The 21,057-nt window shown below is 31.5% G+C and overlaps 1 protein-coding gene and 2 pseudogenes across 1 annotated transcript; 1 reads left to right on the top strand and 2 right to left on the bottom strand.

The window, feature by feature from the left end:
* Positions 1-1,447: 1,447 nt before the first annotated feature.
* Positions 1,448-3,624, bottom strand: LOC111307435 (S-adenosylmethionine decarboxylase proenzyme 4). Its single transcript, XM_022905453.2, has one exon. It carries the CDS (start codon positions 2,966-2,968, stop codon positions 1,922-1,924), a length of 1,047 nt encoding a protein of 348 aa, XP_022761188.1. The 5' UTR covers positions 2,969-3,624; the 3' UTR covers positions 1,448-1,921.
* An 8,749-nt stretch (positions 3,625-12,373) lies between these two features.
* LOC111307436 (putative galacturonosyltransferase-like 4 pseudogene) lies at positions 12,374-13,537 on the top strand (annotated as a pseudogene).
* Positions 13,538-15,246: 1,709 nt separating this feature from the next.
* On the bottom strand, positions 15,247-17,543 carry LOC149512671 (AP-5 complex subunit mu pseudogene; annotated as a pseudogene).
* Between the last annotated feature and the right edge of the window lie 3,514 nt (positions 17,544-21,057).

The raw sequence follows: 21,057 nt of genomic DNA on the forward strand, positions 1-21,057 counted from the left end.
AAGAAAATCTCACCACCACCACCATATTTTACCTTACATAAATTTCCTTTCACAGTCAAAATCATTAGTAGAAAAGTTTGTAAATCATGATGTAGAATGTTTCTGATGAAAGTTACCTTAACTGAAATATAAGTTGACATGACAATCACATTTGTGAAACTTTACTATTACTTTCAAATTACACCCATGTTTTTTTAGGAGAAAATACTTGAAAAGGATTCTTACAGTCCTCTTTTTAAACCAAGCCAAGGATTCACTTGGGATTAGTACTTGCATATTGCACACTGAAGATTGAGATGAACACATCACTATTTATTGCATTTCATTTTATCATTTGAACTGGGCTTTTAGTTTCTAACAAAAAAATTTGCTCAAGCCCAAAATCAGGTTAAAACTTAGAAGCATGCCGAAACTGATCTCAATCTGTTTATGTTTTATTTGGATGCGTTATGGGAAGGATTCTCACTGCGCCATGAGTGTCCTTAATCTACTTTGCTTAGGGTAATAAATCATAAACTATTGACTCACTAATCATATACTATGCATTGCTGGTTCTCAATCCCCAATCCATGTTAACTGGCAGCCAAAAATTTAGAGCTAAGACCAAACAATGGGCTTCTCAATTGGATTTGGGCCTCTCAAAGGGCATGGGCCGTGTTTTTGATTGGATTATAACTGTTGGGTGGTACTCACTAGGAGTCTGGAATTTGAAATTTAGAATATTACCAAATGGTCATGGGAATTTTCAATTATTGAGCAAAACCCCTTGATGTATATAGCAATTTTGTGTATTTAGCTAGACCTTGCAATTTATATTATTATGTTATGTAAAATATTATATTTTTATTTATTTTACACAAATTATATATCACAGTTGATGTCGACACAAAAATACAAAATTTAATTTTTTGATTTTATTAAATTTATTTATGATTTTAAAAAAAATTTTAAGTCGTATTATCTCCGTATCTTTTATTCGTATAATTTTAATATTATATTATCATATTGTATTTCAAACTATCAAATGTACATTTAACAAACCAAAAATGCACATACATTGCAAGCAATTGCATTTGTTGTTATCTTTTCATATTTCTTGTTCTCTCTTTTTCTCTTTTTTATCATAAAATTATTTGATAACACAATTTAACTCACGTTAAATTATGATCACGTACAAATTATATAGCAAACGACAAAAAATTTTATTTTAAAATCTTTGCTATAATAAAATATCTGATGACTTTCACGCGAGCTACGTAATCTTAGAAAAGAAATTTTTATGAAAGTACTCATGCAAATTACCATAATCATTCTACTCCTCATTCTTAAGTCCCATTCATTTGATTGTTTTTCATTTAAGATTTAAGGTTATGTATTTAAACAAACTGAACAACATGAAATAGAAGAACAATTGAAGAAGAGAGAAAAAAAAAAAAAGAAAAAAAGGTGTAATTTGTTTTCTTGATCCTCTAAAACATAATATAGAAGACAAAGGGAGGGAATGGAAAGAAAAGAAAAGAAAAGAAAAGAAGAGAAAGTTTTCATATAAACCTCCAAAACCATGAGAACTTTTTTTTATCCCCCACTACATATAAACGTCAAAAATCTGTAGGCGTGACAATCCCAAGTGGGGTGCATTATCATGGTGATTCCAATTTCCCACATCTTCAACCCCAACCTTTCTGTACTGCCACGTCATCCCTCCGAAAGCCCCTTTCTTTTTTTAATAGTCAACCCCACATTCAACACCCTTTGCAACCAATCAAATCACTCCACATCATCATATATTTTAACCCTTTGATTTTTTTTCCAATTAAAAATTTTCCCCAACTAAACCTCTCTACTTGACTGTTTTAAAGTTTTTAAAACCCTCCCCCCATTTTTTTTATCTACCTTTCTTTTTGGGTTTTTTTTTCCGATGTTATTTCCGGCGAGCGGCCGTGAACGTTTGGAAAACAATGGTACCAGCTGCAGGGAACTCATCCATTGCACAACTCCGACATTTGAGTCCTAGTGGTTCCATGGCATGTGCTACCCTTGTCCAAACTTCATGGCTATTGCTTGTTGTTGAAACTGAAACTGTTGCTGGCTTGAAAACTTGAACAGCTTTCTTCAAGGTTTCAACAATGTCATCTTGGTCATCGTAAATGGACCCAACACACTCGAAGCTAGCGTAGCTGTAGCCATCTTCTGGAGTGACATGAACTGTTGAGTAACGGTCACCATCAATGCCGTTCATGGAGTAGCCACAGGGATCAAATGCAAAGTCACAAATGAAAGCTCCAGGGTTGATGTTGTCGATTCCTGTTAACTCTGTCATTTCTTTTCCAGCTGAGTCCCCTGTTTTGCTATCCCCAGCCTTTTTGTAGAACTTACGTGCGAGAAGGCGGTCGAGTTCTGTCATGCAAACTTCAACAGTGAAGGTCACGTCGGGGGAATGGGGTTTCAAGGCAAAGTAAGGCAGTTGAGTTTGATCACTAGCTGTGAAAACATGCCATGAATAAGAAGGGAGTTTCGAAGGCATAACCGAGGCTTTTCTATAGCAAAGATTGTTGGGGAGGTTTTCTTCAACGTAAATGACTTCTTCTTTGAAGTTGGTGTGAGGGAAAGGTTGTGATTTGGGGAAAATGAAGCTGCCCCTGGTGTACCGACACCCGCATAATGTGAGGCCAAGATTGTTTGCAAAGTGAATCAATGGACGGATTGATTTGAGGAGTTGGGTAGTCCCACAGGTTTTGATGATGATCTTGGTGGGGTAAACAAACAGGCTTGATTCTGATAACACGTAAGCATCAAAGAAATGGTTTCCAACAGCTGATACAACAGTGCATTGGACAGCATGTAAAACATGCTCTAGTGATTCGAAATCAAGCAGCCTAAGCCCCATCTTGTCAACAGTAACCGGATCATCCCCAAAGAAATGGAGCTCCAGGCGCTTCTCAAACCCTTCAAACCCTGAAACAGCCATTTTCTAAACCTTGACAAAACAGAACAACAAACACCCAAAGACAGAAACTTGAAAACAGAAATGGGAACAAGGAGAGAAGACAGAGAAAGGGTAGCTAAATTTGATGGTGGTTGAAGAACTACAGGTGAGAGAGAGAAGTGGGAGCATATAGGATTTTATAGGTGGGTTGAGAGAGAAAGAGTGGGAGGGTGGAAGGGGAAGTGAGAGAAGGGGCATGCGGGTGAGGCAACCAAGAATCATGATTGCAGGCATAATGAAGTGACTAAGATGATGATATGTTGTAAAAAATTTTTCTTTTCTTTTCTTTTTTTTTTCTTTTGTTTTCAAAGAAGAAAATCAGAAATCTTTCATGAGACAAAGGAATACAATGGAACGGGATTTATGCCCACGCGCATGCATTTCAGGTTCTTGTCATGCTCATGCACTCGCTCACTCCCGGCAGCTCTCCCAGTCAGTTCGAATCACTATTCTTCCATTACTCATGAGTACCAATAAACGGCCCTTTAGCTTATCTCTTCAATTGTGGAGCAGAAGAAGCCCTAACATACTGCTTCTGGTTCTTACCATATTCTACTATCCTTTAATCACAACGTTAGTTGAATCAGTAAAAGGAGAAGTAATGTTTTTTGTATCCATTCAGAAACAATCTCATTAACTGTTTTTTATCTCTGATAATCTCAAATTTACAATCAGATTCATTAACCGTTTGATTTTGATGAATTTGGGATCGTTATGGAAGAACAATTAAGGCATACAAAAGGATTTGTAGTTTTTTTTTTTTTTTTTATACGTGATTTAGCTCATCCGTTTCAAAGTGTTTCGATTGAATAATTCTTGGTACTAATTTAAGAATGATGCTGTTGGGGAGAACTGATATATAATGGAGAGACCATAGCACAGTAACCATAAGCATAATCCTTGTTTGTTCATGAGCATTTCTGTGAGAGTGACTAAGAATTTTGTCTCAGATTTAGTTCACATGCATACGTGTAATTGTTCTAACACTCTTACTGTCGGCTTCATTGGTAAGTAAAAAACATAACAAGATGAGTTAGCAGTTCAGTGTTTTGCCTTTTTTCTTTTTACTTCAGCAAAATTGGAGGAATTGACCAGTTTTGTATTTTGAGAAAGTTTCTACTGTTCACAGCCAACAAAACATTGATTAGCCAACAAACTGGGGAATTTAGCATGGGATCATCAAATCATTGAAAGATTTTTGGTACGCGATTTTTTTAATTAGAAAAAAAAATTGTCAAAATGGGGGTTGAAGAGCAAAACTAAACCCATTCAGAAAAAGAATTTTGATGTGGATTGAGTCAAAACTTATGGAGAATAACTGTTTCCAAGTCATTGGCATGGGAGTTTTACAGAACAGCAATATAATCATAGGCTGGACCAAATGTTCCAATTCAAGGAAAACAATCATCAGCCTTGCAAATTAGAAATGTCTGGTTATAGATATTTTCAAATAGTTACAGGATTAGCAAGCAAACCAGATAAAACAGGACAAGAACAGAACACAAAACTTATTGCACTAAACTAAAAATCTACAAAATTTTACAGTGACTCCATTTCCTCTTTCGACGGATTTTAACGGTGAATTATTAATTTTATGCATTCAAGATTTTATTTTCTAGATATTTCTAGATCGGATCCTTACCAACTAGATTAATACTCGTGGGTTGATAAATCATTCATCGATATATTTATCTTTTTAATAAAACCTTGTTAGTGAGTAAATAAATCTTTTTGGTATAGAATAGCTTATTGCAATGGAAACTATAGTAGGAAAACATGAGAGCAACTTAGGTTAAATGGACATCTTTGTCCATCTGAGAGAAGGCATCTATGCTGATTAAGAAAAGCTAGACGTGCCAAAAATATCATCAATATTATAGGGTAAAATAATAATTATGCAAACCACAAATTTGCAGAAACAGAAAAAAAAAATACAAAGGGTATCAGGCGTGGCAACTAAATAATGAGAATATCCTTGAATTAGGGGAGGCCCCTGTACGTGAAAATATAAAGCAATCTCACATCATTTTTATTCTCTCCATGAACCCAAAAAGGAAAAAACAAAATTTCATGTAGCTAGGCATTATCATCATTTCTTCTTTTGCATTGCTTAATGCATTCTTCTTAACCATATTCCTAATTCAATCAGAAGCTGTTTTTCTTGTAATACAAGACAGATAGCAGTCCGGGGAAAAAATTATAGATAGATTTGAATTCATATTTATTGGATGATGAAATTGAAGCATTGGAATTTGAATTCAGATTTTTTGAACGTTATTTTTTAAGAGTGATCTTGTGTAAATGAATTAGATTAATCTTATGATTAAGAAGCTGTTTCTTTTAAAACATTATAGTTTTTTCACTTTTTTAAGCTTTGAAAAAGGTTGAATTATGTCCATAATCACCATTTGTTGTCAAATCTTTTGACAACTTTTCCCTGTTAATGCCTCAGTTTGTCACAACATAATTTGAACTGTGATAATACAGGTATATTCTCATGTTTTTAAATCTCCAATCTTCCAACCTTTCAATTTTTTAATTTTGCTGGTCATAAATTATTACATTTCTTGATCAATTAAGCAGAATAGAAAGTTGAAAATGGTGATGGTGTAGTGTTTTGTGTAGCTTTAATGAAGATGAACCTAGGCTAGCAAATAAACATGAATTAAAATAATGGAAAATGGAGGCAATTAGTGCCTTTTGGCTAGCTTTTGGAAGTAGTTTCCTAATTGACTTAAACTACCTTCCTCTTGACATTTTTAGTCTTGGCTTTTAATTCAAGACTTCACAGTTTACACCAAAGATTACAAATAATAATAATTCAACATGATAAGCTCAAAGGAAACTTCCCTCTAGAAATATACAGGACAGATACATGAATATGCAAAGGGAAATACAAATTATCTCAAAGATAGATTGCTCCAAATTTAATATTTTTTGTAATATCGTTAAAGATATTTTCGAATTTTGCTTGGACTAAGAATGCATTCGCTCATATCAATATGATTCATTCAAGATTTTTATTTTCACAAAAAGATTTTTCGGATCGAATTTTAATGAATTTAGAAATTTACTTGTACCTATATATGAATCTAATTGTGAAGAATAAAAAGGGTGGAGGACAACAAAATGAAGAGAAGAAATGGGTAGAAAAAGGGGTTGGTAGAGGCAATGATGGAAAATGGTGAGTTTAGAATCAAAATTTGCAGTTTTAAGGGGGAGGGAATGATTCAGAATGTATGCGTCATGAATAAATCTTATGGGTGGCTGGCAGCCACCATTATGACCACAATCCCACATCTTGAGCTGCACGCGCATCCACCAAACTCAGACACCGATCTCATCTCAAGCACACAAAAGTTCATCCCAATCAACCCCAACTCTTTTCAAATTTTCTCTTTTCAAGTTTTTTTTTTTTTTTTTGGTTTTTGGTTTTTGTCTGTCTCTTTCAATAAAAATGGTCAAACACTTCCAACAATAATATCCATTTTAATGAAATCAAATCTTACTTAAAAAGTTTCAACCAAACTCTCAACAAAATCCCACCTTTGACATCAAAAGATGCAACCAAAATCTTCATTGTTAGGATTTAATTTATCTTTTGAAGAACTTGGGTAATTTCAATGGACAAAGAAAAGGATCTTGCCAAAAGGAAGGACAAGGAGAAAAAAAAAAAAAACTTAAGCCCCAAACCCAAATCATGCAGCCTAAGCTAAGCTCCATGGTTGGTCCCACTCATCAGTTCAATGTGCCCCCCGACAACCACCGTGGCCAGGCCCCATTGCAACTACACATCATCTAAGATGTGCCCTAAAATCTGAGCACACAAGGGTCCAGCCTTGAATATTTTATTAGACAAATAGCCCCGTAGGGTCCTTGGTTGGTCGACATCTGCATTTCCTAGGGCATTAAACATGTTGCCTTTAGCCGCCACACATGTATCAATACTGTGCAAATGCTACCCACAACTTAATGGCTAGTTTTTTTCTTTGGGAGCACTAATGAATGAGCCTTCGCTGAGTGCTACTGTAACATGCGCACAAAATTTTGTTAAAATTGTACAAAAGGCCCACCACCTCTTTTGTTTTTTAATGTGCTTCCACTGTACTGTTGATAAGTTAGTGCCTAAATGCTCTTGGAGTGAGGCTTTGGGGTTCATTTCATTGTGATATATATCACTTTGAACTTATCAAGCAGCTCTTTTTGGGGGGTGAAGAATATATCATCAGGATTGAATGGTGTCAGTTCTTAATTAGGATCTCTCTTTAACCTCCATTGGTCACTTTCCTGATTTACACAAAGTCACAAACTTGGGATATTTTGGTTTTGCATTAAGTTTACATGACGTTACATTAGGACTACATTTCACTTGTCAAAAACCAAATCTTCCATGGCAGCATATAGCAGTTTTATGATCTGATTGCATTCATTTTTGTTGGGATTGAGTCCTTTCCAAGTGTTTTTTTTTTTTTTTTATCAAATATTGGAAGAAATTGCAATGGAATAGCTAACTACCATGCGCGTCCATGTTTTAATCAAGTTTTTGGGTAATGTTTGGTTGAATTACACTAGTGAAAGATATATATTTATGTGGATAAGTGGTCACAGAAGGGGGATATAAATGGGGATTTTTGCACTGTTGACAAAGATGTAGCTTGAAGTGAACACCCTCAAAATTTGATGCTGAAAGTGAAAACTGTCCTAATCTAGTTGGATATGGCTCCCACAAGAAATCATACCTCGTAGGTGCTAAGATTTTTGAGGCAAACAAGACATGTTAGAGAGATTTTAAGTGGCCATAACATAATCTTGTAAACGTTAGCCCCACAAAGTCACAGAAAAAAAAGAAGGAAAATACAATCTCTTGCTCACTTTCTCACTCACCCATGAAAATGAGTGAAAATACATGCCTCGAGCCCCAGGCAAGCAAAGGCAAAATCAATTATCCAACCAACAAGGATGAGATCAAATACATATGGAATATAGACAAAGATAGAGCATTCAATATTCCAAGCCATCAACCTCAGCCCCATACATGCCACATCATTCCTCGTGCTTGATCTTGTGGAAAATTAAAACAGTCCCCCCAAAGATATGCAGAACTTTGTGCCTATCTGTTAAAATGAATTTGCTCCACGCAAGAATCATTTTCCTGTGTGACACTTCACTCTGACTCTTACCCCAATTGCCCATGCCTTTACACCACTATTACTACTGTACTGTCTCAAGCCTCTCCTGTCTTATTCGGTTCCTTTCCCCAACAGTTCAAGTCTGCTGTACTGTACAGGAGTTGTTCAGTCCCACCCAATCTTGCTCTGTCTCTGTTCCAATTTTTACTCTACTTTCCTTACATTTGAGACAATGGAAACCCAGCCCCTCCATTTCGGATGTTACCTGCTAAGATTTTTTTGTTCTCGGCTATTTATAATTCATTTATACAGAGATTAATTTCGATGAAATTAAAAATAATAATAATAATTTTAAATAATTATAATAATTATGATTAAAAAATAAATTTAATAAAAAATTTATATTAAATAAATTTCACTCTAATTAATATTTAAATTTAATTGATAATGATTAAAGTTTAATTACACTTCATTGAAGGTGTAATTGTATCCAAACATTCACCTAATCACTTCCGATGCAGATAAGTGAGATTTTTAATGCTTAAATAGCATTGGACTCTTAATATTTTGGATAACATGTCAATATCCCAAGGTGAGATTGCAAGAAATTCAATCCTTGAAGCTTAACCTTGTTAAAGTTTTGGATTGTAATTTTTAACATGCTTCCAATGATAATTGGATTCAAGCTTTAATTGACAATCACATACTATGTTTTCAAATTTTAAAAGTTTAATTTTAGCTGTAACGGATTAGTTTCTAAATATCCGATTAACTCAACTGATAAGGATGAGAGTTTTGCTGCAATATCAATGACATAACCATGCGTCATTCCTTATGCTTGGTTGCCAAAATTGGACCAACCCAGATTAGAAAAAATATAAAAATATAAAAAAAACAGTAAGTGGACCCATATAAAAGTGAGTGAGAAAGTGCATTCTTTCTTTCATTCTACTGCCAGTGTCTGCTACTACTGCATTGTGAGAGAATTTCAAGAGATTTCATAAAATTTAGAGAGACCCCAAACACTTGTTTTTGATGCCATTGATAATGGCAAATTGGGGCCAAGGGGGTCAGGCATGGATATGTAAACATGGAGGCCATCATGTTCCCTCTGTTCCAAACTCTCTGCCCTCTTTGAAAAAGCTGGTTATTACTATTAAACCTATTAAACCCAACTTTTCTACATATCCCTGACTCCAAAACCCACCTTCCTTTTCAACATTTTTTTATCTGCACAAATCTCTTTGAAAAGCTCCCTACAGGTTTTCTCACTTTCCCCTAATGAGAGAGCTTTTGGAAGAGCAAAGTGTTATGTGATATGGTGATTAGGCTTTTGGGACAGTGGTCCAAAAGATTGAAAGCACTGCCGACATCTTGGAACTCTAATTAATACTAGTTCTATTAAGTGGTTAGGACAGCATGTTAGATTCTAAATGTGTACCACTTATGATTACCTTCCATTTTTCAAAGCCTTAACTAAGATATGTTGTCAAAGCATATCTCATTGCAAACATTGTTACTTGATTCTCCCCTTGTTTGGCCCCTTAAAAAAATCATTTTTTACTTGTTCATTTAGGAATACTTATCAACTTCAAGCATACATTTTATGTCTATTTAAGAATAAACGTTTTGAGTTTTTTAATATTTGAAGATGTATGATTTTTTTTTTTCTTTTAAATAGCATATCATTCAAATCTTCTTTCTCGAAATTAAAAAGAAAATCTGATATGAAATCTATTACCTGCATGTAAGGTTTACTAAACTGGTTTGTTTATTGGTGTAAATTGATTATTTGGCATAGATAAAAGTACAACATTTTCCTCGAGTACTAAGGATTTTCTTGCGTCCCAAACAGGCCCTTTGGGAGCCCACCAACTGGTTTCATGAGGCTGTCTTGGTAGACAAAAGAATCAATTAGTCTAGCGAAAGGGAAATGAGATAAGAAAAAGAAGTCTATCCTACTAAAAATGTAACATAATGATTATAATGTTGATATTGTTATGAGTGGATTATATGCTTAATGTGGCATGCATGATACAGCAGCAGGCATCACTTAACAATTTTATTTCCTTTAATTAAAAAATTCAATGCCAAGTGTAGAGAATCATGTTCCATCAGTTTCCCCCTTTCTTCCTTCATAAGTAAACAGTAACAATCCCACTACATCTTTGATTATATGATTATCCCATTTTCTTACTCATTGTTTTTATAAAAATTGTGTATAACAAAATGCTTTCAATTTCCATGCTTGTATTCAGCTTCTACTTTGATTTTTACCGGTTCTCTCAGGTTTAAAAAATTTGGATTAGAGGTGTTAAAATTATGTCAAAATAACATCAAAACAAAAGCTTTTTTATAACCCATATCCATTTTTTGTCTCTTTAAATTGTGTTCATTTTTTTATATCATTTTAAATCGTATCTAAATTATTAGATTTATTGTAAATAAAGGTATTTATGGATTGATTCAAACTAAGCTCATATTTAGTATTAATAATTTATATATTTATTTAGATTCGATTTCACTCAAATTTTTGAATCTTAAAATTGTTTCATGTTTAGCGCAAAATAAAAAATAATAATTTCACACTCATCCATTAAACTTAATTTATATAATAAAATTAAAAATATATGATTAAATTAAATTTAATAAGATTATATTTAATTCATACATATATAAATAAAAAATAAAAATTATATATGTAAATTTTAAAAAATTATATAAAAGTAACAATTAAATTTTAAAAAATATATATACTTTTTATTTTTTATTTTTATATATATGTAAATTAATTTTTATATAATTTACATATATATAAAAATAAAAAATTTGTATATACATGAATTCAGATTAAGTCAAATCAAATTCAAAATTTAAATTTTTTTTATCTAAAATCTAATTTAAAATTTAAATGAATCTAAAAATTATATTCAAATTTATTTAATAAATTTTAATTATTTATTCAAACTCTTTCAAACGACTCTCCAAATTTATTCCGATAGCTCGGCGTTAAACAGGACTATTATGGACTTGGATTTTAAGCTTAGCACTTGATGCCGCCTTAAGAGTGTATTTTAGCATGCCTAAGTTAGTCTAGAGCCAAGGCCTTCCAAAGCTTGAGTCTGGGCGTCAGACAAGAGTGTTAAGAGGGACCCAAAAGGTTCTAGGCCCGTGCCTTAGGGCTTTTTGGGGCCTTATATAAGCTTCACGTCCATGTCTATTGTCTTTGCGTGCTCTGGGGTGTTCGGTGTGATTCGAACGTGTGACCTGGTACTCTTTCGTGTAATATGGTCGCCTAAATTATTCAAAATCAAATGATATTTTTTAATTTTATTAATCAAATTAAATTTTTTAATTTTAAAAATTAATCGATCAAAATTAATTCAGTTAGTTCAATTAATTTTTTGATTAATTGAATAATAAAATATATTAAATTAAATTATATTTTAAATTTTTATTTTTTTATATGTAAAAAATTAAATAAAATTATCCTATAAAAATATTTAAATATCAAATTATTAATTTAAAAACTTTAATAACTTAAAATAAAATAGATAATTTCATACAATTTTAGTTTTTTATAAAGGTTTTATAATATTTCGATTAATTCAATTTGAAAATTGAATTAATTAAAAATTAAAATTTTTTAAAATTATTTTTGGTAACTAATTAAAATTAATTTGATAATTAAATTAATTTAATCGGTTAATTAAATTAAAACCAAATAATGAATATCCTATTGGTCCTGTTGAGCGTGCCTGAACTTCGGGTGTGCACGGGCGGGCAACGACATATGCGACATAGCTAACTATGGAGTGTTTTTCACAAAACTAAAAAAAAACGCCTTTTTATTTTAGCAAAGTCGACCCAAGTGGACGTGGGAATGAGAGTTGATCAGAAAACTAAATTAACCAAACCAAACAAATATATCTATATCCATATATGCATTCTCAAATTGACTCTCCACCGTTCTTCAAAGAGAAAATCACTAAAAATTGACAAATTTTTCTTTAAACTACTCTCAAAATGAAAAAAAAAAAAATTTAAAGAAATCTCTTAAAGTTCCCAAAATATCTCCAAAAATCTAGGTATCTATCCTTTCGTAATGATGTTATTTTTCTTCCTTCGTGTTTGACAGGCCCTTCGTTTTCTCTTATGTATAATTTGCAGCCATTTCTCTCATTCAATCCTTAACCATCAAACAAATTTTACCAACCTCTACTTTAAACCCTTTTTCTTTTTTGTTTTTGCTCTTTAATCCCATTTTTTTTTACTTTCATCTCATTGCCTGCTCCATTTTTCATCATCCAACCTTGAAGTCAAACCCAAAGAACCCCAACAAAGACAGAGGATGGCCTTGTGGAGAGCGTCATCAATCCATATAGCCTCACTCCTTGGCCTCCTGTCCTGTCTCATCCTCCACCACACCACCACCACCACCACCGTTGCCGCCATCCGTGCCAGAACCATCATCCACAACCCTTCTCCAATGGAACTTCCCATTTTTAGGGAAGCTCCAGCATTTAGCAATGGTGATTCATGTGGATCAAAGGAGGTTGACAGGATTCATATTGCTATGACCCTCGATGCAAATTACCTCCGTGGCACAATGGCAGCAGTTTTATCCATGTTACAGCACTCAACTTGCCCTGACAACTTGTCATTTCATTTCCTTTGTGCTTATTCCGATGCTGAACTTGCTTCAAGCATTAAATCAACCTTCCCTTACCTGAATTTCACAGTCTATCGTTTTGATTCAAACCTTGTTCGTGGGAAGATATCAAAGTCAATTCGACAGGCTTTGGACCAACCATTAAACTACGCAAGGATTTATCTAGCTGATATATTACCAGCTGATGTAAAAAGGGTTATTTATTTGGACTCAGACCTGGTTGTTGTTGATGATGTAGGAAAGCTTTGGGATGTGGACATGGAAGACAAGGTGTTAGGAGCACCCGAATATTGTCATGTGAACTTGACTCTATATTTCAACAATGCTTTTTGGTCTGATCCAATATTGTCAAAAACATTCCAGGGAAGGAGTCCATGCTATTTCAACACAGGAGTAATGGTGGTGGATGTAGATAAATGGAGAAAAGGAGGGTATACGAAGAAAGTTGAGGAGTGGATGGAATTACAGAAGCAGAAGAGGATATACCACTTGGGTTCTTTGCCACCATTTTTGCTGGTTTTGGCAGGGAACATCAAGGCAGTGAATCACAGGTGGAACCAACATGGGTTGGGTGGAGATAACTTTGAAGGCAAATGTAGGAATCTTCACCCTGGTCCGATTAGCCTTCTCCATTGGAGTGGGAAAGGGAAACCATGGCTAAGGCTAGATTCTAGGAAACCATGTGTGGTTGATCATTTGTGGGCTCCATATGATCTTTACCGTTCATCAAGACATTTTTTAGAAGAATGACAAAAACAAGGAGAAAAGAAATACTAATTGTTAGAAGAAATGGAGATATAATTTGATAGATGGGAAAATATAGGAGAGGAGAGCAAGCAGGTTTTACACATTTTAATTAGATTTTGAAAGAAGCAAATTTCATCATAACTTTTTTTTTTTAAGATAGCCTCACACACTTATTTTTATAAGATAGTACATAGCAGCAGTTATAAATTAACTTCTCTTTTTTTTTTTTTTTTTCTGGAAGAAATTATTACCTTCTAATTAATTGTAATATAATTGTTATGTTTAAATTCAGACATTGTCATCAATCAACAAAATCTCTTACAACTTCAAAATACAGGTGTGGGAAATTATCTGCTACAGAAAACAACAGTAAAAAGCCTGCCTCTTTTTATATGATGATGATTTTTTTGTGTTAAATTAAAAAAAAATTATAGATATTAAAATTTAAAATTTAAAAATATTAAATATTATATATCCTTGATTATATGAATTAACTAAACTAAATATTAAATTTTCAATTTAATTCCATTGGTGCTATTAAGTATAACATAATCAAATATTGATTTTTTTTTCTATCAATTACGCTTAATTCAAGTGGCATCGATAAGCCCGATTTGAATAGAAATGGTTAATTCCATGGCCCAACAAAAACTTGCTAGTTCGTAAGGTAGCAAGTGGGTAGCCCAAGGAGATTTTGCGTCTTGATGTTAATCAAATGTTTATACAAACTTGTATTCATCAAATTAATATATATATATATATATGTATATATATAATTTACCAAGTTCTTTTTATAAAGATTTTCCCAAAAAAAAAAAACACTTCTAACAAGCTTAAATGACTAACTCACTTCAATACTTAGATCAATTATTTAAGTAACATAAGTGATCTCTTTTAAATTATATATAAATTATCTTTCAATTCAACATGAGATACACTATATTTTAAATTATCAATGATAATCTCGCAAGTGCTTTTACAACAGTATATATACTTACCTATACATCACATCGACAAAAAACATTAAGAATGGTAGCAACTTTAGTATAACATAAACAATCTGCATTTATGTTTTTGTTAGTTGTTACGTTATGCACGGTGTTAAATGAAGTAAAACATGGGAGACAAGTTTGAGGAATGTATTAGAAAAATTGAGTTCAGTCTCATGTAATTAGTTTTGGATTAATCAAAGGCTGTGAGTCTTGATCTTTTTTTTTTATACAGAGCCCTGACTATTTAATAAAAAGAGGTGAGGCTGTTTTAAGATGGTGTCGTAAACCAAGAAAAGAAATGAAAAAAAAAGTCGGAAAAATAGAGAGAAAATTGAGAAAGGAGAGTTAATTGAATGAAAGTCGATCCGTGATCTGATTGAGCTGAAATTTTGTCAGCAAGTTTATGATTTAGAGTTTTACATTATGAACATTAAAGATTGGGTTTGAAATTTTCTAGGAACAAATCTAAGACGTATTTATTGAGTTACCTATTTTGTGAAATTTCTTCAATTATCTCTCTAATTGTTGATTAACTCTAATTTTAGCTAAAAAATAACTTTGTATATCTAATATTTGATAGTGAAGATTTTTTTAATAGTCAATGTTTTTTCTCTCTACATTGTAAGGTTTTTCACATAAATCTTGATATGTTTTATTTTTCCTACATTATTAATGGTTGATTGTTATTTATTACTGTAGGTTTATTACGATATATTACTTCTACGTTATTGTGTTTATTGCTTCAGGCCTAACAAAACGTTGACTTACTAATTTGGGATCAATAGACATTCCAGATAATGAGGCCGCAACAATTTTGAAAGATACTTGTAACCATGAATGAAGATCGGGGACATACATTATTGACTGTCAATCACCACTCTACAATATCCCATGAATCCATGTTTTATCCCCCCCTTCTTTTTTCTTTCCTTTAGGTCGGAGATGCAATCAGTCTTTAGCAACTCCTTGAATGGTGTCATAGCCACCCTTAATCACAAGGGAACCAATATTAGAAGAAGGTGCCTAGACAGAAAGCCTGCAGAAGATTGACCCTTGAGAGTTAGGTCTATAAGGCTATGGGCATTCTCTCGAGAGGCTTGAGTCATAGCCATACTTTATCAAGCTAAGGATTCAAACTAGGACAATATAGCCATTTGCAGTTATAAACCAGGCAACAGATTTCAATAGTTCAAAAGTAAAAGTTCATACTCTTTAACAATATTTTCATTTCCATGTGTAGCTAACAAGAACAAAACAGACAAGCTTAACTTCCTTACCCTTTTAAGTTTACATGATAAGTCTGTAGGTGAGAAATTAGCAACAAATACAGTAACTTCAGGTAATTCCCAAAAGTAAAAAAAAAAAAAAAAAAAAAACCAAAGGTTAAAAAAGTCAAGACAAAAGAACATACTTTAGCATAGTTGCATGTATGCCAACTAAATGGCTCCTCTAGATCAACTGGAGGAAGATCTTTACTCCTTTTCTCCATTAAGAACTCTTCTATATTTACCATATTATTAGTACTCTCTGCCTCATTATCACTATCTTCATCTGTTGTGCCTTCAAAAACTGACGCAAAAGAAGTTAATCTTTGTGTCTGCCATGGGGCAAACCTAACTGTTCCAGGGAATGTTGCCTCCATACTTGTCCCAAAAAGTCTTCATCCACTTGTGATAATTTTCCATTCAAGAGAATGCTCTGCATTTGAAACTATTCCAATCAATGGAGTCCCATCAAAAGATAAAACCATTCTTCTTGGAAAAGGCATTGTCACATTGCAGAATTCCATTGTCAAAGGAGATTTATTGCCTTCCATTAGGCACAATTTGAACAACAATGCACCTTCATCCTCAGAGACCATAGACAATTGATAGAATCCCTTTATAAGAGGTCCAAAGCCGCATTTTGCATGATAACGCATCAAAGCAAAATTACCCAAAGGTGATGAGAACACCAGAGCCTACTTATCCACATTTGCTCTGGAACTTAAGCACAGGGATGGAATGATAAAGCCTCATCTTAGATGTACTCAACCCTGTCAAGGGGAGAGACACATCAGGCAGTCTTTCCAATTCTGCTTGACAGTTTATTTGCCCAGAGACTGATGATAAACTATCTGGAATCTCATCTCTATCATACATAGCAGCATGAAGAGTTTCATGAATGGTGAATAGCAATCTCCGTTTTTCTTTGTACAGATGGGCCTTTCATGCTGGCTGTTTGGGCTCTTCTGGAGGCAAATCCAATGCTGAAAAGCCATTAACCTTGATAGAGAACATATTGGAATAGCTGAGGTCCAGATTTATTATTAAGAACCAAGAATTTGAGTCTCGAATGCAGCTTAGTTTTTCTTCCTTTGGTAATGTTAGCCCAGCATTGCAAACCCTAGATTTGGGCCTATGGGCTTAAGTTTGGGCCTATCAGGATTCTCCCATAAGGATAGTTTGGCCCATTAAAGTCGATGTATTCTTTAATTTTTTTATATATATCATAATTTGAAAATAAAAAAATTGTAAAATTAAAATTTAAATTATAAACTTATTAAATATTATTTTTTAATGATGACGAGGTTAAGCATCGCGTAACTTATAATTTTTAGCAAAATGGAACAATGCAAATTTTATTATCATATATATACACCTTAATTTGTATTTTTTTTTATCATGTATTGACCATTAACATAAATAAATCTTAAAGTAATACGAAGTCTTCTTTCTTAAATATTTTAAAATTCTTCAATAAAACAATCTACCAAGTAAAATTCATATGTTTAATCCAACTGATAATACATATTTATATATCGAAATACAAACCATATAAAATATAAAACTATCTCTTAAGATCTCATTGGCCAACATAGCTTCCGACGACTAAGTAATATTTTTCATTTCATCTTTTAGCTTCACACAAGACTAACCAAACCTATCACTTAGTCATCTATAAAGAAAAAGTAAAAAATGAATAAGCAAACCACAGCTTAGTAAGTATAGGCTCACACACCTTATCAAATCAAGCATCGTTTTCTTACACATCATATAGATCATTCAAAACATTCATCAAATCATAATATCAAAACATTTCAAGATCATCATTTTGTCAAATATTTCAGAAATTCATAAATCAATGTCAAAATATGTCACTTTATAAATCATTGTAAAATATGCTATCATTCAAATATCATAATAATAATAAAAAATCATAGATCAATCATTAAAAATCATCGTAAATCATCATCATCATAAATCATCATTATCATTAGTTTATCGTTAGCTACGGTCACTGCTATAACCCGTTACATTGGCCGTATCGACAATTTCATTCTCATGATCATTGCTAACTATTATAACCCGTTAGCCAAGGCTTACGCTAACTACTATTATCCGTTAACAGGGTCGTATGATCATGTCTTTGCTAACTACCCATTAGCCAAGGTCGTAGAACTAGTTCTGGTGTTGATGATCCCACTTTCCAGGGATATACAAACGTAGCTATCATAAAATCATTCTTTAAACATAAATCATTTTCTCATTTCATTCATAAGCATGATCCATCATTTACATAGGAAAAAAACAAAATAATCATATGCTTGATCTTATTTTCATACATCAAAAATAAAGAAATAAAACATTCTTTCATTTAGAACATATATATATATATATATACATAGGTTCAAAAACAAGCAAAGTGTGTGAGATTCTACTTACCTCCATTCGATTCCACCACTTAGTTTTTTCTTCAAAATAATTAATGACCTATCCAAGATCATTTCAACAGATCAGAATTTAATCAACCCTTTTTGAGACCATTTATACAAAAATCAACTAAGTTACATAAGAGTTAACTTAACTAATTGATACTGACAGCCTAACCTCTTTTCATTAAAATAGTCATATCTCAATATATCCAAATCGAAATTATGATCTCTTTAATACGTTAGAAACTAAACTTGATAAGCTTTTCTAACCATATATGGCACACATCGTAATTCTTTGTAGATTAATTATAACAATTTTTGAAATCCACGTTATATACTGCTGTCAAACAGCCTATATGCCTTCTAATAAAAATTATATATTTATTCACAGTAAACTCTAAATTCAATTCCGCTTATTTCATTGGAAAGTAGACTCAATAAGCTTTCCAAAAATATATGGCTTAATTTGTAAATCTTTGTATACAAATTAAGAAGAATTTCGTAATTCAACCCTAATGCTGCTGTCTCACAGCCTGCATATCCTTAAGTTAAAACTAAACAACTCTTTATAAAAAACTCGGATTTAACTTTCGTTTATTTCATTAGAAACTAGATTTAACATGCTTTCCAGTGATATATAATAATCACAGCAATAATCTATCCATTAATACAAAATTCTATTTTAATTCATTATTACAGATCATAACATCTCATCCAAAAATAGAATTTCTCCTTCAATCTTTAAAAACTCAAATCCTTACTTTCAGCCTTTAAACTCCATTCAATAATCATTAATAAATCTTAAGAACATGAAATAAACAAAGCCCAGTAATTTACCCAAATAGATCATCAAGATTAATGAAGGATTTCGTGATTTTTCTTGATTTTTGCTCTCAAAACTTCAACTCCAAATAATAGCAATCAACTTTATATTTCTTTTTAAATAAAAAGAGGGCATGTACTCACTTTTAAAGGATTAACTTGATTATAACCTTTGATTGTGAATCTCCAACTTGATTTTTCATATTCTCTAACCCTAAAGAAAATGAGAAAAAAGAACTCTATTTCCTTTCTGTTTAACATTGATAGAGAACATATTGGAATAGCTAAGGTCCAGATTTATTATTAAAAACCAAGAATTTGAGTCTCGAATGCAACTTAGTTTTTCTTCCTTTGGTAATGCTAGCCCAACATTGCAAACCCTAGATTTGGGCTTATGGGCTTAAGTTTGGGCCTATCAGGATTCTCCCATAAGGATAGTTTGGCCCATTAAAGTCGATGTATTCTTTAATTTTTTTATATATATCATAATTTGAAAATAAAAAAATTATAAAATTAAGATTTAAATTATAAACTTATTAAATATTATTTTTTAATGGTGACGAGGTTAAGCATCGCGTAACTTATAATTTTTAGCAAAATGGAACAATGTAAATTTTATTATCATATATATATACACCTTAATTTGTATTTTTTTTAATCATGTATTGACCATTAACATAAATATTCAGATAAGTTTTATTTTTTATTTTAAAATAAGTAAAATTTATAAACTTTATTTAAAAAATGTATTCTTATTACTCAATTAATCAAATCTTTCCTAATTTCATTATTATGTGGGAAATTATAAAATTCAAATCATAAATTATTATCTCCTTAAAAATATTCATTAGAATTATAATGACAATTTTTTAAAATTAACTGATTAATGTTGAAGCTAATAAAGAGAAGAAGAAACAAATTTTAAAAATATTTTATTTACATAAATTCACCATAAAAAAAAATTATTTAGGTTTATGTGTTGTACAAAGTTTATACAAAAATCTATAATTGAAAATGCCATAGCTTAAAAAATAAAATGAATTAAATTGAAATGATATGGATTGAGCAAGTAAAAAATACCAACTTTTTTACAAAAATGGTTGTAAATGAAGTACACTAATTATTTGTGTATCTATATCATATAAAATATTAAAATTTATATATTTATATTATATTTTATAAAAAAATGTATAATAATTTATATCGACATGAAAATATAAAATATATATTTTTTATTTTATTAAATTTAAATATAATTATTATTAAAATTTTTAATTATATCATTTTCGTATCTTATATTCATATTATATTTATATCGTATTATCATATTATATTTTAAATTATCATATCTAAAATAAAATATTTTCTCATGCACTTTTTAACTTGTAATGCTAAATACATATACATATATATATATATATATATATATATATATATATATATATATATATATAGAAAGTGAAAGAAGGATAATTAGAACACCTCTCAGCGTCTTCTGCATTCAATACCTTATTAGGCAAAGAACTTTGTGTTGAATTTGTGAGGAAGAAAAAAACAAACAAACAAACAGCGAAAGAGATAATTGCTGCACAAAACACATTGAAGTGTTTTTATTTTATTTTATTATATTGTTTTTTTTTCATTAATAGAAATTGACTGACAACACCAATGCTTAACCCTTTGTTGTTGGTGAAACTGTAATTTTGAATTAAATTTTTAAAATTATTGTACAATAAATCATGTTTATGCATTAAATATAAAATTTATTTAATATTTTTTATTAAAGTTATATATAAAGTTTATTAAAAATTAATTTGTATTATTTTTATAAATTTTATATTATTTTATATTATGTTATTATGACGTGTTTAATAGTAAAGTCCGTTAAAATTAAGCAACATCACAAAGTTTTAGTGCACAAAACATTTCTCAAAAAGCAAAAGACAATGTTTTACGCTACAGTAAATCAGTAATACGTTTAAGTTAATAAAGTATAATTAGTCCACTAATTAAAA

The sequence above is a fragment of the Durio zibethinus genome, chromosome 22 (assembly GCF_047325235.1).
Source record: "Durio zibethinus cultivar Kanyao isolate XHJ-2024 chromosome 22, ASM4732523v1, whole genome shotgun sequence".
NCBI classification, from domain to species: domain Eukaryota; kingdom Viridiplantae; phylum Streptophyta; class Magnoliopsida; order Malvales; family Malvaceae; genus Durio; species Durio zibethinus.

Excerpts from the sequence above, each read along its gene's own strand:
- LOC111307435 (XM_022905453.2), bottom strand. The coding sequence starts at position 2,968 with ATGGCTGTTTCAGGGTTTGAAGGGTTTGAGAAGCGCCTGGAGCTCCAT.